The 17,044-nt window shown below is 40.0% G+C and overlaps 2 protein-coding genes across 3 annotated transcripts; both read left to right on the top strand.

Annotated features, from left to right (window-relative positions):
• Nucleotides 1-2,299: 2,299 nt before the first annotated feature.
• On the top strand, nucleotides 2,300-5,119 carry LOC308684474 (carboxypeptidase A1-like; the record flags this gene model as incomplete). Its single annotated transcript, XM_081355710.1, has 11 exons — nucleotides 2,300-2,364; nucleotides 2,599-2,677; nucleotides 2,882-3,016; nucleotides 3,102-3,200; nucleotides 3,410-3,511; nucleotides 3,896-3,994; nucleotides 4,072-4,182; nucleotides 4,291-4,381; nucleotides 4,472-4,671; nucleotides 4,757-4,841; nucleotides 4,932-5,119. 11 exons carry the CDS (start codon nucleotides 2,300-2,302, stop codon nucleotides 5,117-5,119), a joined length of 1,254 nt encoding a protein of 417 aa, XP_081211836.1.
• A 7,180-nt stretch (nucleotides 5,120-12,299) lies between these two features.
• LOC308684475 (carboxypeptidase A1-like) lies at nucleotides 12,300-16,987 on the top strand (the record flags this gene model as incomplete). 2 transcript variants are annotated; one of them, XM_081355712.1, is made up of 11 exons in its annotated part: nucleotides 12,300-12,364; nucleotides 12,590-12,668; nucleotides 14,331-14,465; nucleotides 14,552-14,650; nucleotides 14,857-14,955; nucleotides 15,402-15,500; nucleotides 15,581-15,691; nucleotides 15,800-15,890; nucleotides 16,013-16,212; nucleotides 16,295-16,379; nucleotides 16,466-16,851. In XM_081355712.1, the coding sequence occupies 11 exons, from the start codon at nucleotides 12,300-12,302 to the stop codon at nucleotides 16,651-16,653; spliced, it is 1,251 nt and encodes a 416-aa protein (XP_081211838.1). In that variant the 3' UTR covers nucleotides 16,654-16,851. The 2 variants fall into 2 exon arrangements, with proteins under 2 accessions (XP_081211838.1, XP_081211837.1); XM_081355711.1 differs by lacking the exons at nucleotides 12,300-12,364; nucleotides 12,590-12,668 and adding exons at nucleotides 13,718-13,973; nucleotides 14,121-14,177 and having other exon boundaries at nucleotides 16,466-16,987.
• Nucleotides 16,988-17,044: the final 57 nt, after the last annotated feature.

Raw genomic sequence — 17,044 nt, 5'->3', positions numbered from 1 at the left:
AAGGTTTCCCCTACACTGTTGAAGGAGGCGGGCATTGGCATCCTCAACTATCTCGAAGAATGGCTCATTCTGGCCCAGTCACAAGATTAGTTATGCGAACACAGGGACCTGGTGCTCAGGCACCTCAGCTGCTTGGGGCTTCAGGTCAATTAGGAAAAGAGAAAATTCTCCCCGTGCAGATAATCTCTTTTCTCTGTACGGAGTTGGACTCTGTCAACATGAAATTTGTCAGTTCAACTGCTTGAATTTGTTCAAGGGCAGGACAGCAGTTCCACTGAAACTGTTTCAGAGGTTCCTGGGGCATAGGGCATCCACAGCTGTGGTCATGCTGCTCGGATTGCTTCATATGAGACCACTTCAGCACTGGCTTCACAATTGGGTCCCGTGATAGGCATGGCACCGCGGCACACATCGAGTGCAAATCACACCGATCTGTAGCCGTACTTTCAATTCGGGCCAGTCGACTCTGATGTTATCCTGAGACCCCGGCCTGGATTCGTGGCCAAAGTTCGCACCACTCCTTTTAGGGATCAGGTGGTGAACTTGCAAGTGCTGCCCCTGGAGGAGGCAGCCCCTTTTGCTTTGCTGTGTCCTGTTCGCACCTTGCGCTTGAACGTGGACCGCACGCAGAGCTTCAGAACCAGCAGAAGGGAAAGGCTGTCTCCAAACAGAGGTTGGCCCACTGGATAGTGGATGCCATCGTCTTGGTGTACCAATCCCAAGACAAGCTGTGCCCTCTCGGGTGAGAGCTTACTCGACTCGGAGTGTTGCTTCCTCCTGGGTCTTGGAGAATGGTGCCTCTCTGACACCTAACACATTCACAAGATTCTACAATCTCTGAGTGGAGACGGTGTTTTCCCATGTGTTGGGTACAAACAGATAATATAGCCTTCCTGTAGCTCAAACAGTAGAGTGTTGCCGCTTGCAACGCCAAGGTCATTGGTTCGATTCCCAGGGAAAGCACTGAGAAGAATGTAAATGTGTACCTTGAAATGCAATGTAAATTGCTTTGGATAAAAGTGTCTGCCAAATGCATAAATGTAAATGTAAAATAAGCTAGAAATTTAACTCTGTGTCTCGCCTGCTGCGCCATTGCCCTAGGTTACTAATGTAACCCCTGTTTACTGAAGGACATTACATCTTGTCGCCACAACTCCGGTACCTCTGCTGGTACGACGGGGACAATGTCTCGGCTCCTCAGTGGAAAAATTAATGTGAGACTTTGCATGCTGCCTTATATACCCAGAAGCTGAGAGTGCCTTGTGATGCAAATCTCACTCGCCACTGTGCTTTGGCTTGTTCTGTTACCACTCGAAGGTGATTGGGCTCTCAGAAGAGATCACAATTCGTCAGTCATTCTGATGTAACGTCTCCATTCCCTCCTTCAGGGAATTTGTAACCAACCCCTCCCTATCAGTTCTAAGAAAGACTTTTACCTTTAAAGAATAAGAGGTTAAATAACAACTTGGTCAGATTAATTATATTGGAGTCAGATAAATAATTGAATTATCACTTTATCCTTCAACTGCTTTTTTAAACTGCTTTTTGTTTTGATTATTATGTTATTAAATAATAGATCAATTCACATGCAAAGGGGGTATTTCTATAATGCAAAAAGGCTAAAATATAACAAAAAATTAAAATAGATAAATAGAAAATTGAACTTTAACAGGGAAAATGGATATAAAAAATGTATTTAAAAACTTTTTTATTGACACACTTAGACATTTGCTCTTTATCAGTCAACTTATTCAGTGTTCACCCTATCAACATTTTCACTGGTGTCACCACAAAAAAAAAGCTTACTTATTTGTTTATGATTTTAAACCCATTCTGACTGAGAAGAGCAAAAGACAAAAGGATCACTTCACTCTCATAATTTCTACAAAATATTACATCAGCAATTTTCGCAAAACTACGTCAAAAACAGCACAGAAAACAAATGAGTAGATTTGCATAAAAGGCATAATAACACATGAGCATTATCAAAAATATAAACTGTAGTGACTATAGACTGAATTTGCAGTTTACCTCATTTGACAGTGAACCATGGACTTCAATGGGTTTCTTGTCAATAAACCTTAAGTTGCTATATTAGGAAACAGGAGAGAAAACAGATGCAATGTTCTCATCCATTTAAACTCCATCAGTGTTTTATAAGGTTGTGAGAACCAAAGCAGCAGGTTTGTCTGAGCCCTGACCCTGTTAGCTCCTCGAATCCAGTCATAATCACCACCATGATAGTAGGCCTATATAAAGGGGTTGCTTACTATGAGAAAACTCTACTTCAAGCAGCAAGATGAAGGGGTTACTGGTTCTAACGGCTCTTTTTGTGGCCGTATTTGGCAAAGTGACTTTTGAGGGGTGAGTTCTCTTGTGTCTCCAAGTAGCCTATCCCTTACTTTATGCTGTCAAATTCCCAGTTAATAAATAAACATTAACATATTGTCATATGACATACCGACAGCTGAAATACAGAGAGACAAACTCTGACTTCCTTATGTGCCAGTATCTATTCTGTTTATCCAAAACATGCAAAATACTATATTCATTATTCTGAATATTGAAGCTAAAGAAATTGTATAAATGTTTCTACAGAGACCAGGTTCTTCGGATCACTGCAAAAGATGCAGAGCAGATTTCTCTCCTGAAGGAACTCCCTGAACAGACACTCGGGGTAAGTGTTTGTGAAGTCCATAGATCATTTGATTGTTTCAGATTTTTTGGGATAAAGGTGATGTGTATATACACACACACATTATATATTTACAAACTTTTGTTAGATGCGATTTTGTAATATTTATTACTATTATATATAGATTAAAATTATACTCATACTATGTAATATAACGTAGTACGCTATATTTTCTTCTGTGTTCAGCTGGACTTCTGGATGGAGCCTGCTCATGAGTCCTTGCCTGTGGATGTTCGTGTTCCCTTTCACAGTCTCCAGGCTGTCAGGGCGTTCCTGGCATACAATCAGATCCAGTTTAATGTCATGATTGAGAATGTTCAGGTGGGACTATTTCAAAGCTGTGGTCGAAAAAACAAACAAAAAGGTGACAAATCCTTACTTATTTGATGGCTTTCTGTAACATAAGGATTTACTGGATGATGAGGAACGCGAGATGGTGAAATTTCGCGCCTTCCCGAGAAGTACCGATGATTTTGTCTACACCACCTACCATGACCTGAACTCTGTGAGTGGTGCAACTTTAATTCAATAGCTTTACAAGACACTGAACTTTCAACATCAGCCTTTTCAAAGAAACTATATGATGTTTTATTGTACTTTAAAATTGTTTGTATCAAATTTGTTTATGACTTCAGTTACATATTTTGTGTACAAGCCTACAGAACCTAGCTTTACATACATCCATGCATTTAATCTTCACCATAATGTTTGCAGATTTACTCTTTCATGGATATGCTAGTGGCAGAAAACAGTAATCTGGTCAGCAAAATTGTGATTGGTAAGAGCTATGAGAGCCGCCCCTTGAACGTCCTGAAGGTTGGTCAGTTTTCACAATCTTATGATAATCTTTAAGCTTATTTTACTATTAGGAATCTGTAATGTTAGTTATTACGTATGGCATGATTTAATAGAGATGGAAATAAGTTATTAGACCCCAATTTGCTTATCTATATGCCAGATGTATGTGTCCCAAATCATAGTATGCTGGTAATACCTTGCAAAATACAACATTTTCAGTCCATTAAGTATGCCATATGTCCATATGTATTGTTCATCATTTATCAGCGAATATTGCACACAAGCTATGATAACCAGTTGGATGCTGCAATTCCAGTAATGATTTTTAGTATAATAATTTTAGCTAGATGCTAATAAGCAATATTTCCATTTGTTCATTATGACTAATATCCTGTCACTCAGTTCAGCACTGGAGCGAACCGTCCAGGTATCTGGATTGACACTGGCATCCACTCCAGAGAATGGGTCACCCAGGCCAGTGGAATCTGGTTTGCCAAGAAGGTAATCTGAAATTCTGAAATACAATCTATGACAGCATAACTGAATCAAAGATTTATACCTGTGTATTTTCTGAGTAGATCGTGACTGACTATGGACGTGACCCCGTCCTCACCGACATCCTTAACAACTATGATATCTTCTTGGAGATCGTCACCAACCCTGATGGTTTCGCCTACACCCACAGCAGTGTGAGTTTAATGCCTGGAAGACATTACATGCACATTCGGTTTAACAGAACAACTATTTAATGAAGTTTGCCCTCTTTCTTATGAAATCCAATTGGTTGATTGGTTAAGGATCGCATGTGGCGTAAAACCAGAAAGCCGAACCCTGGCTCCAGCTGTGTTGGAGTTGATCCCAACAGAAACTGGGACGCTGGCTTTGGTGGTGAGATGTAGCATTAAGTTTGGGATATTGGTTCTGTTTGATTTAAATATTCAAATTATATTTAATCTTTGTGCTGTTTTTCGTCAATAGGTCCTGGTGCCAGCAGCAACCCGTGCTCTCAGACCTACCATGGACCCAGTGCTCATTCTGAGTCAGAAGTCAAGGCCATTGTGGACTTTGTGAAATCTCACGGCAACCTCAAGGCCTTTTTGTCCATCCACAGCTATTCCCAGATGCTCCTGTATCCACATGGATACACAGCAACTCCTGCCAAGGACCAGGCTGAACTGGTATGTATGAAGTGGAAACATGCTGATTTTGATGCTTTTAACATATTCGATCTGTTCAAATAAATTCTGTATTGTCCCTTCACAGCATGACCTTGCAAGAAAGGCCATCACTGAACTGAAGTCTTTGTATAACACTGCATATACATTTGGCAGCATCATAACTACAATCTGTAAGTACATTTCCAGTGAACCTAAAGCTATAATGTTATCAATATCATAATGACTATTAATCTTATTGCTAAGAAACTCTTTGCTCTCAGACCAAGCCGATGGAGTCACTGTTGACTGGACTTACGATCAGGGCATCAAATACTCCTACACTTTTGAGCTGAGAGACACTGGTCGCTATGGTTTCATCCTGCCAGCCAATCAGATCGTCCCAACTGCCGAGGAGACCTGGCTGGCCCTGATGACCATCATGGAGCACACCAAGAATAATCCATATTAAACAATATTTTTGTGATGAGTCAAAGTGCATAAGTTAGTAAGTGTAAGCATGAAGTAAGGGATAATGTGCAGTCAGCTGGTCATTATGGCAAAAAAAATGGATTTATTTCATGATAATGACTATCAGATTGTAGATTATCCATCTTATTACATTGCTTCTTGACAAATTAATAAAGCTATGGACATTAAATATTGATTTGAGTGGAAAGTGTTTTATAATCTTACCTGTATTTTCTCTTGAAGAAAAATTTTGATATCAATAATTCGTATTTTTGCAAGTGATGACGTCATTGAAGATATCAAGAATTCATGTTTTTAGAATGTAATTCCTGATTTAAAAAAAATTGCAATTGTTACTAGTGTAAAAATTCCATTCCTGATATCAATAATTATCATTTTAACTATACTGATAATTGAATAGTTGATATCAGGCTTGCCATAGTTGCGGCGGTTAAAAGAGGTCTGATATAGGCTACAGCGTTGCAAGCCAAGGACGACAGTGAATATTAGATAGTGAATATTAAAAATTATTAGGCCACTGAATAATAGTCTGTTACAATGTACAATGTGATAAGTTGACTAAACTTTAAAAAAAGTGAGGAAACCTGTTGCCTTAAAATTAAGTATAAACTTCATGTGAAATTGAAAAAATTAAGTTATGTGAACTTGAAAAGTCCACATAACTTAATTTTTTCAATTACGCATGAAGTTTATTATCTTAATAAATTTAAGGCAACTGGTTTCCTCACCTTTTTTTTTAAGTTAAGTTACCAATCACTTTTTACAGTGTAGTGAAAGTTACCCTATGATTTACTCACCCTCAAGCCATCCTAAGTGTATGACTTTCTTCTTTCAGATGAATAAAATCGGTTATATTAAAAAAATACCCTGGCTCTTCCAAGTTTTATAATGGCAGTGGATTGCAAGTTGCAACCAACAGATTGAAGCTCATAAACGTGCATCTATCCGTCATAAACGAACTTCACACAATACCGGGGGTTAATAAAGGCCTTCTGAAGCAAAGCAATGAGTTTGTGTAAGAAAAATATTAATAATTATCACGTTACAAACTAAAATTCTACCAAACGCAGTCTACTTGCCCCTAATACGCAACTTATGAAGTCAGAAGTAGCGTGGTGCGTCCTGGCGTAGTGTAAATATCAGCAGTACGAAACATTACTTTGTACACTTTACAAGTGGAATCCGTATGTTCGTTTGACCGGAAGCTAGTTAATTTACTTTATAAAGTTTTAAATATGAATATTTTTCTTACACAATCCCAAGACAAGCTGGTGAGAGCTTACTTGACTCGGAGTGTTGCTTCCTCCTGGGTCTTGGAGAATGGTGCCTCTCTGACACCTAACACATTCACAAGATTCTACAATCTCTGAGTGGAGACGGTGTTTTCCTGTGTGTTGGGTACAAACAGAAAATATAGCCTTCCTGTAGCTCAAACAGTAGAGTGTTGCTGCTTGCAACGCCAAGGTCATTGGTTTGATTCCCAGGGAAAGCAAGAACTGATAAGAATGTAAATGTGTACCATGAAATGCAAGGTAAATCGCTTTGGATAAAATGTAAAATATGCTAGAAGTTTAACTCTGTGTCTCGCTTGCTGCGCCATTGCCCTCTGAGGATGGGATATGAGTGCTTATTCTGCTCCTCAGGTGCCATCTGCCATCTCTGTAACGGTATTGACTCCACCCCTGCACAAAGCAGGATCTACCACAGAGATCTTCCGTAGCACTACCCTGTCGACCAGCCCATGTGTGTAACTCCACATGTTACCTCCCTACGGATAGGATATGGTCTCTGTAGTGTCCCTTTCCAGTTGGAATAGGCACGCTTTCCTAGTGTTATCCAATAATTTCACTGTACAGTGTTAAATGGAACGTAAGTGATTGACATTGTCCGTGCAAAGCCCTGTCCTTTCTTCCGCCTCAACAGGCGGCTTACTCGGGGTGCTGGAAGGGGCAGCAGTTGTGATGTCTTCCATGTGAATCCCAAATTGTCAGACGTTCTGTTGTAATGTTGAATGTGACTGACTGATAGTGAGCGTCTAGGTTACTAATGTAACCCCTGTTTACTGAAGGACATTACATCTTGTCGCCACAATTCCGGTACCTCTGCTGGTACGACGGGGACAATGTCTCGGCTCCTCAGCAGAAAAATGTATGTGAGACTTTGCATGCTGCCTTATATACCCAGAAGCGGAGAATGGCTTGCGATGCAAATCTCACTCGCCACTGTGCATTGGCTTGTTCTGTTACCACTCGAAGGTGATTGGGCTCTCAGAAGAGAACCCAATTCGTCAGTCATTCTGACGTAACGTCTCCATTCCCTCCTTCAGGGAATTTGTAACCTAGACGTTATCTTAAAGTTCAGGTTAAATCCGATGTTTCCCTATCAGTTCTAAGAAAGACTTTTACCTTTAAAGAATAAGAGGTTAAATAACAACTTGGTCAGATTAATTATATTAGTCAGATAAATAATTGAATTATCACTTTATCCTTCAACTGCTTTTTTAAACTGCTTTTTGTTTTGATTATTATGTTATTAAACAATAGCTCAATTCACATGCAAAGGGGGTATTTCTATAATGCAAAAAGGCTAAAATATAACAAAAAATGAAAATAGATAAATAGAAAATTGAACTTTAACAGGGAATATGGATATAAAAAATGTATTTAAAAACTTTTTTATTGACACATTTAGACATTTGCTCTTTATCAGTCAACTTATTCAGTGTTCACCCTATCAACATTTTCACTGGCTTCGCCACAAAAAAAGCTTACTTATTTGTTTATGATTTTAAACCCATTCTGACTGAAGAGCAAAAGACAAAAGGATCACTTCATCGTCATTTCTACAAAATATTACATCAGCAATATTCGCAAAACGACGTCAAAAACAGCACAGAAAACAAATGAGTAGGTTTGCATAAAAGGCATAATAACACATGAGCATTACTAGTTGGGGGCCTTAAGCACATTTTCGCGCAAATTCATCTAAAAGCGCCAAATTTGGCACAGATGTAGCTCAGGTCATACTGAAATGATTTAGCTAGGGCGCCGGAGCCAGCGACCCTCGGGGCCAAGATGGCGGCCAAATCCAATATGGCCGCCGCCCGAAAAGGATTCCGGCTTTAACTTTTGAACCACATGAGTTACAAATACAAACTTGATATGTTTTTCAGCTTAATTGATCATGAGAAACACATAGGAATGTTTATATTTATGACCCAGTATATCTGTACCCCTCGATCCTCCAATTCCAATATGGCCACGGTCCAAAAAAGCAGTTTGGGCTGTAGTATGGGGCCTTACACACCATTGTTCGCGCAAATGCATCTACAAGCACCAAATTTGGCACAGATGTAGCTGAGGGGATACTGAAATGATTTAGCCAGGGCGCCCGAGCCAATGGTCCCTGAGACCAAGATGGCGGCCAAATCCAATATGGCCGCCGCCTGAAAGGGTTTCGGCTATAGCTTTTGAGCCAGATGAGATACAAATACAAACTTGATGTCTATTTTACCTTCTTTGGCCATGGGAAACCCATAGGAATACTTACATTTATGATTGGGTATATCAGGACCCCCCAAATTCCCTAAATTCAATATGGCTGCTGTCCGAAAAACGGTTTTGGCTACAAATTTTGAACAAAATGCGCTACAAATGAGGATGTGGTGTCTATTTTATGTTTATTGACCACAGGAAGTCCATTGGCATATTTATATTTATGCTTGTGTAAGTCTGGAACCTGTATTCTTTTCAAGACTGTGGTTGAAAATCCTTTTTTTTACCACAACTTTGAAGGTTATTCTAAATGTTGATTCATTTCCTTATAAAAGTAAATGGTTTTCAGTTTTCCACAGGTGAATACATTTCAAAGTGTAATCATATAAGAAAGAATAAGACACAATTATTATTGCAAGGCAATATTAAAATAATAATATAGTCAATTTTTCCAAAACTCTTAAAGGTTTGCTTAGCATAACAAAAAAACAGCAATAACATAAACAGTGAATTATCATTATCACTCACAATCACCGGATCTCTCATTGTCTTCACCATCATTGTTTGTACAAGCACCCTCACATGCACATATAGAAATGCAACGAACTCCAGCTTTACAGCACTTACAGTGCCCTCTACATGCTGTCTTGCAGCCACAGTGGAGGAGAATGGTGCAGGCTTTACTGGCGTCGCCGAGATTAGTCCAGTAAGGTTCCCAAGTCTTGCTCGTAGAGTCCCGAAACCATCCCCATGCATTAAACTCTGGGATATCTTGCTGGACAGCGGTTGCCTGATTCCAGTAGAAGCTGGCCTTCAGCAGTGCTCTTTTGATGTGCTGAATCAATGCAGCTTGGGTGGGTGGCAGGTTTTCGAGAGACTTGGTACCATTCGAGAAAGGGTGATGTCTAGCTTCATCTACACGGCTGGAACCACAGGTCTTGCTGTACATGATGAGCTCATGTGACAGATTCATAGCTCATGGTCCAAATGGTCCGGCCAACTACTGAAAAAACATTCCATACTACGTTAACACCAGTATTGCTGGGTTTGTGAGGTCACACATGAGCTATGAATCTGTCACGTGATTGGATATTGTGTTTGACACATATCCAGAGGAGAACCTCAAAACACAAACTCACCAACGCAGAGGAACCGGATCAAGAACTAAAGTACATAGGAGAACTCCAATTCCAAAACGTAACTGGATATATCTATTATATACATTATATACTGGATATATTGTTATATATCTAACTATTTGGATAAATCAGTGAAGAGATAACCAAGCATTACATGTCAGGTAAACTCCTCCTTTCCACCAAGAAAGATGCTGTACTCTCCAACAGACCAGGGTATGACATGTCTGCCCTTCAGCCTTGTAATCATCCAGAAGCACTAGAATAATCCTGCATCTTGCACATGCTGGGGCCAATGGCCATAAAAAGGCATTTGTCCAGACTGTCGACAGCGATGTTGTCATCCTTGCCATCCGCTTCTTCAACACACTCGGCCTCACAGAGCTCTGGATCGGCTTTGCAGGTGGAAAAAACTATAGGGACATTCCTGCTCATGAAATCAGCAAGGATCTTGGTCCCCAGAAGTCACTAGCCTTACCACTCTTCCACGCTTTAACAGGCTGTGACACAACCTCAGCCTTCCTGTGCCATGGGAAAAAGAGTGCATGGGTAGCTTGGGAGGCAACACCAGATCTCACAGAATCTCTGGTTACCCTCACCTTGGAGCCTGAACAGATCAACAATGACGTCCATGTCCAAAGACTGGAGCGTATGGTCGTCATCATGTACAGCAAGAGCTGTGGTTCCAGCCGTGTAGATGAAGCTAGACATCACCTTTTCTCGAATGGTACCAAGTCTCTCGAGAACCTGCCACCCACCCAAGCTGCATTGATTCAGCACATCAAAAGAGCACTGCTGCAGGCCAGCTTCTACTGGAATCAGGCAACCGCTGTCCAGCAAGATATCCTAGTTTTCAATGAATGGGGATGGTATCGGGACTCTACGAGCAAGACTTGGGAACCTTACTGGACTAATCTCGGAGACGCCAGTAAAGCCTGCACCATTCTCCTCCACTGTGGCTGCAAGACAGCATGTAGAGGGCACTGTAAGTGCTGTAAAGCCGGAGTTCGTTGCACTTCTATATGTGCATGTGAGGGTGCTTGTACAAACAATGATGGTGAAGACAATGAGAGATCCAGTGATTGTGAGTGAAATGATAATTCATGTGAGAGACTGTTGTTTTTTTTTTTTATTGCTGTTTTTTTTTTGTTATGCTAAGCAAACCTTTTGGAAGCAAAAGAGTTTTGGAAAAATTGACTATATTATTATTTTAACAATTTGATATAATATAAATATTGCCTTGCAATAATACTTGTCTTATTCTTTCTTATATGATTACACTTTGAAATGTATTCACCTGTGGTAAACTGAAAACCATTTCACTTTTATAAGGAAATGAATCAACATTGAGAATAACCTTCAAAGTTGTGGTAAAAAAAAAGGATTTTCAACCAGTCTTGAAAAGAATACAGGTTCCAGACTTACACAAGCATAAATATAAATATGCCAATGGACTTCCTGTGGTCAATAAACATAAAATAGACACCACATCCTCATTTGTAGCGCATTTTGTTCAAAATTTGTAGCCAAAACCGTTTTTCGGACAGCAGCCATATTGAATTTAGGGAATTTGGGGGGTCCTGATATACCCAATCATAAATGTAAGTATTCCTATGGGTTTCCCATGGCCAAAGAAGGTAAAATAGACATCAAGTTTGTATTTGTATCTCATCTGGCTCAAAAGCTATAGCCGAAACCCTTTCAGGCGGCGGCCATATTGGATTTGGCCGCCATCTTGGTCTCAGGGACCATTGGCTCGGGCGCCCTGGCTTAATCATTTCAGTATCCCCTCAGCTACATCTGCGCCAAATTTGGTGCTTGTAGATGCATTTGCGCGAACAATGGTGTGTAAGGCCCCATACTACAGCCCAAACTGCTTTTTTGGACAGTGGCCATATTGGAATTGGAGGATCGAGGGGTACAGATATACTGGGTCATAAATATAAACATTCCTATGTGTTTCTCATGATCAATTAAGCTGAAAAACATATCAAGTTTGTATTTGTAACTCATGTGGTTCAAAAGTTAAAGCCGGAACCCTTTTCGGGCGGCGGCCATATTGGATTTGGCCGCCATCTTGGCCCCAAAGGTCGCTGGCTCCGGCGCCCTAGCTAAATCATTTCGGTATGACCTGAGCTACATCTGTGCCAAATTTGGCGCTTTTAGATGAATTTGCGCGAAATTACCTATTTATGTGCTTAAGGCCCCCAACTATATCAAAAAATATGAACTATAGTGACTATAGACTGAATTTGGCTTTTTCCTCATTTGACAGTGAACCATGGACTTCAATGGGTTTCTTGTCAATAAACCTTAAGTTGCTATATTAGGAAACAGGAGAGAAAACAGATGCAATGTTCTCATCCATTTAAACTCCATCAGTGTTTTATAAGGTTGTGAGAACCAAAGCAGCAGGTTTGTCTGAGCCCTGACCCTGTTAGCTCCTCGAATCCAGTCATAATCACCACCATGATAGTAGGCCTATATAAAGGGGTTGCTTACTGTGAGAAACTTTACTTCGAGCAGCAAGATGAAGGGGTTACTGGTTCTAACGGCTCTTTTTGTGGCCGTATTTGGCAAAGTGACTTTTGAGGGGTGAGTTCTCTTTTGTCTCCAAGTAGTCTATCCCTTACTTTATGCTGTCAAATTCCTAGCTAATAAATAAACATGTGTTAACATATTGTCCTATACCGACAGCTGAAATACAAACTCTGACTTCCTTATGTGCCAGTTTCTGTTCTATTTATCAAAAACATGCAAAATACTATACTCATTATTCTGAATATTGAAGTTAAATAAATTGTATTAATGTTTCTACAGAGACCAGGTTTTTAGGATCACTGCAAAAGATGCAGAGCAGATTTCTCTCCTGAAGGAACTCCCTGAACAGACACTCGGGGTAAGTGTTTGTGAAGCCCAAAGATCATTTGATTGTTTCAGATTTTTTGAGATAAAGGTGATGTTTATATATATATACAGTGGGGAGAACAAGTATTTGATACACTGCAGATTTTGCAGGCTTTCCTACTAACAAAGCACATAGAGGTCTGTAATTTTTATCATAGGTACACTTCAACTGTGAGAGATGGAATCTAAAACAAAAATCCAGAAAATCACATTGTATGATTTTTAAATAATTAATTAGGATTTTATTGCATGACATAAGTATTTGATCCCCTACCAACCAGTAAGAATTCCGGCTCTCACAGACCTGTTAGTTTTTCTTTAAGAAGCCCTCCTGTTCTCCACTCATTACCAGTATTAACTGCACCTGTTTGAACTCGTTACCTGTATAAAAGACTTATAAAGTCCACACACTCAATCAAACAGACTCCAACCTCTCCACAATGGCCAAGACCAGAGAGCTGTGTAAGGACATCAGGGATAAAATTGTAGACCTGCACAAGGCTGGGATGGGCTACAGGACAATAGGCAAGCAGCTTGGTGAGAAGGCAACAACTGTTGCCGCAATTATTAGAAAATAGAAGAAGTTCAAGATGACGGCCAGTCTCCCTCGGTCTGGGGCACCATGCAAGATCTCACCTTGTGGGGTATCAATGATCATGAGGAAGGTGAGGGATCAGCCCAGAACTACACGGCAGGACCTGGTCAATGACCTGAAGAGAGCTGGGACCACAGTCTTAAAGAAAACCATTACTAACACACTACGCCGTCATGGATTCAAATCCTGCAGCGCACGCAAGGTCCCCCCTGCTCAAGCCAGCGCATGTCCAGGCCCGTCTGAAGTTTGCCAATGACCATCTGGATGATCCAGAGGAGGAATGGGAGAAGGTCATGTGGTCTGATGAGACAGAAATAGAGCTTTTTGGTCTAAACTCCACTCGCCGTGTTTGGAGGAAGAAGGATGACTACAACCCCAAGAACACCATCCCAACCATGAAGCATGGAGGTGGAAACATCATTCTTTGGGGATGCTTTTCTGCAAAGGGGACAGGACGACTGCACCGTATTGAGGGGAGGATGGATGGGGCCATGTATCACGAGATCTTGGATCTCAAGGTCCTGGAGTGGCCTAGCCAGTCTCCAGAAGTGAACCCAATAGAAAATCTTTGGAGGGAGCTGAAAGTCCGTATTACCCAGCGACAGCCCTGAAACCTGAATGATCTGGAAAAGGTCTGTATGGAGGAGTGGGCCAAAATCCCTGCTGAAGTGTGTGCAAACCTGGTCAAGAACTACAGGAAATGTATGATCTCTGTAATTGCAAACAAAAGTTTCTATACCAAGCATTAAGTTCTGCTTTTCTGATGTATCAAATACTTATGTCATGCAATAAAATGCTAATTAATTACTTAAAAATCATACAATGTGATTTTCTGGATTTTTGTTTTAGATTCCGTCACTCACAATTGAAGAGTACAGATAAAAATTATAGACTTCTGCATGCTTTGTAAGTGGGAAAACCTGCTATACACAAACACAATTAATCGGTTTGACAGCACAATGTAATATTTATTACTATTATATAATTTATATTATACTCATATTTTACAGTAATGTAATATAAATGACTTTATTACGCTATATTTTCTTCTGTGTTCAGCTGGACTTCTGGATGGAGCCCGTTCATGAGTCCCTGCCAGTGGATGTTCGTGTTCCCTTTCACAGTCTCCAGGCTGTCAGGGCGTTCCTGGCATACAATCAGATCCAGTATAATGTCATGATTGAGAATGTTCAGGTGGGACTATTTCAAAGCTGTGATCGAAAAAAACAAACAAAAAGCTGAAAAATCCTTACTTATTTGATGGCTTTCTCTAACATAAGGATTTGCTGGATGATGAGGAACGTGAGATGGTGAAATTTCGCGCCTTCCCGAGAAGTACCGATGATTTTGTCTACACCACCTACCATGACCTGAACTCTGTGAGTGGTGCAACTTTAATTCAATAGCTTTACAAGACACTGAACTTTCAACATCAGCCTTTTCAGAAAAAACTATGATGTTTTATTGTACTTTAAAATTGTTTGTATCAAATGTGTTTGACTTCAGTTACTTTTTTTGTGTATAAGCCTACAGAACCTAGCTTTACATACATCCATGCATTTGATCTTCACCATACTATTTGCAGATTTACTCTTTCATGGACATGCTTGTGGCAGAAAACAGTATAGTCAGCAAATTTGTGATTGGTCAGAGCTATGAGAGCCGCCCCTTGAACGTCCTAAAGGTTGGTCACGCCTCACAATCAATAACAATCTTATGATATTATTTATGCTTATTTTACTATTAGGAAACTGTTATTATTACATATAGCAGGATTTAATAGAGATTTGCGTATATCTACATGCAAGATTAGTGTGTCACAAAGCATGCTGGTAGAACCTTGCAAAATACCAAATCTCAGAGATATTGCACACAAGCTGTGATAATACTATGATTCCAGTAATGATTTTTATAATAATAATAATTTTAGCAAGAAACTAATAAGGTGGTATCAAGATGCAATTTTATTTCACTGCTAGACTACTTGCAAAAAAATGCATGCTTTACAATTTCCAATGTGGTGTATAATGTAAATTTGTATTAATTAGGATGCATGCAGCGTAATATACGTAATATAAATGTCAGGATAAATGAATATTTGTTCATTATGACTAATATCCTGTCACTCAGTTCAGCACTGGAGCGAACCGTCCAGGTATCTGGATTGACACTGGCATCCACTCCAGAGAATGGGTCACCCAGGCCAGCGGAATCTGGTTTGCCAAGAAGGTAATCTGAAATTCTGAAATACAATCTATGACAACATAACTGAATCAAAGATTTATACCTGTGTATTTTCTGTTGAGTAGATCGTGACTGACTACGGACGTGACCCTGTCCTCACCGACATCCTTAACAACTATGATATCTTCTTGGAGATCGTCACCAACCCTGATGGTTTCGCTTACACCCACAGCAGTGTGAGTATAATGCCTGGAAGACATTACATGCACATTCGGTTTTACAGAACAACTATTTAATGAAGTTTGCCCTCTTTCTTATGAAATCCAATTGGTTGGTTGTTTAAGGACCGCATGTGGCGTAAAACCAGAAAGCCGAACCCTGGCTCCAGCTGTGTTGGAGTTGATCCCAACAGAAACTGGGACACTGGCTTTGGTGGTGAGATGTAGCATTAAGTTTGGGACATTGATTCTGATTGATTTATATATTCAACTATGTATATTCTGTTTATACTAATGTTTCAACTATATTATACTATATATACTGTTTTTCGTCAATAGGTCCTGGTGCCAGCAGCAACCCGTGCTCTCAGACCTACCATGGACCCAGTGCTCAATCTGAGCCAGAGATCAAGGCCATTGTGGACTTTGTGAAATCTCACGGCAACCTCAAGGCCTTTTTGTCCATTCACAGCTATTCTCAGATGCTCCTGTATCCACATGGATACACAGCGACTCCTGCCAAAGACCAGGCTGAGCTGGTATGTAGTCACAGAAACATGCTGATTTTGATGCTTTTAACATATTTGATCTGTTCAAATCAATTCTGCATGGTCCCTTCAGCATGAACTCGCAAGAAAGGCCATCACCGAACTGAAGTCTTTGTATAACACTGAATATACATTTGGCAGCATGATTACTACCATCTGTAAGTACATTTCCAGTGAACCTAAATATCTAATCTAATATCATAATGACTATTAATCTCATTGTTAACAATCTTTTTGCTCTCAGACCAAGCTGATGGAGTCACTACTGACTGGACTTACGATCAGGGCATCAAATACTCCTACACCTTTGAGCTGAGAGACACTGGTCGCTATGGTTTCATCCTGCCAGCCGATCAGATCATCCCAACTGCTGAGGAGACCTGGCTGGCCCTGATGGTTATCATGGAGCACACCAAGAATAATCCATATTAAACATACAACAGTATTTTTGTGATGAGTCAAAGTGCATAAGTCTGTAAGTGTATGCATGAAGTAAGGGATAATGTACAGTCAGCTGGTCATTATAGCAAAAAGGGGTTTATTTCGTGACAATGACTATCAGATTGTAGATTATCCATCTTATTAAATTGCTTCTTCACAAATGAATAAAGCTATGGACATGAAATATTGATTTGAGTGTAAAGTTTTTTATAATCTTGTCTGTAAGAAATGTTTTTCATATTTCTGCGAGTGATGAAATGTAATTCCTGATTTTAACAATTAGCAATTGTTCCTAGTAAAAACTCCATTCCTGATGTCAAGAATGATCATTTTAACTACTGATAATTGAATTCTTGAAATCAGAAATTCATATCTAGGAAAG

This window comes from Scardinius erythrophthalmus (genome assembly GCF_964197995.2).
Source record: "Scardinius erythrophthalmus genome assembly, chromosome: 24".
Lineage (NCBI taxonomy): Eukaryota > Metazoa > Chordata > Actinopteri > Cypriniformes > Leuciscidae > Scardinius > Scardinius erythrophthalmus.
This window is presented reverse-complemented; position numbering and strand designations above follow the sequence as displayed.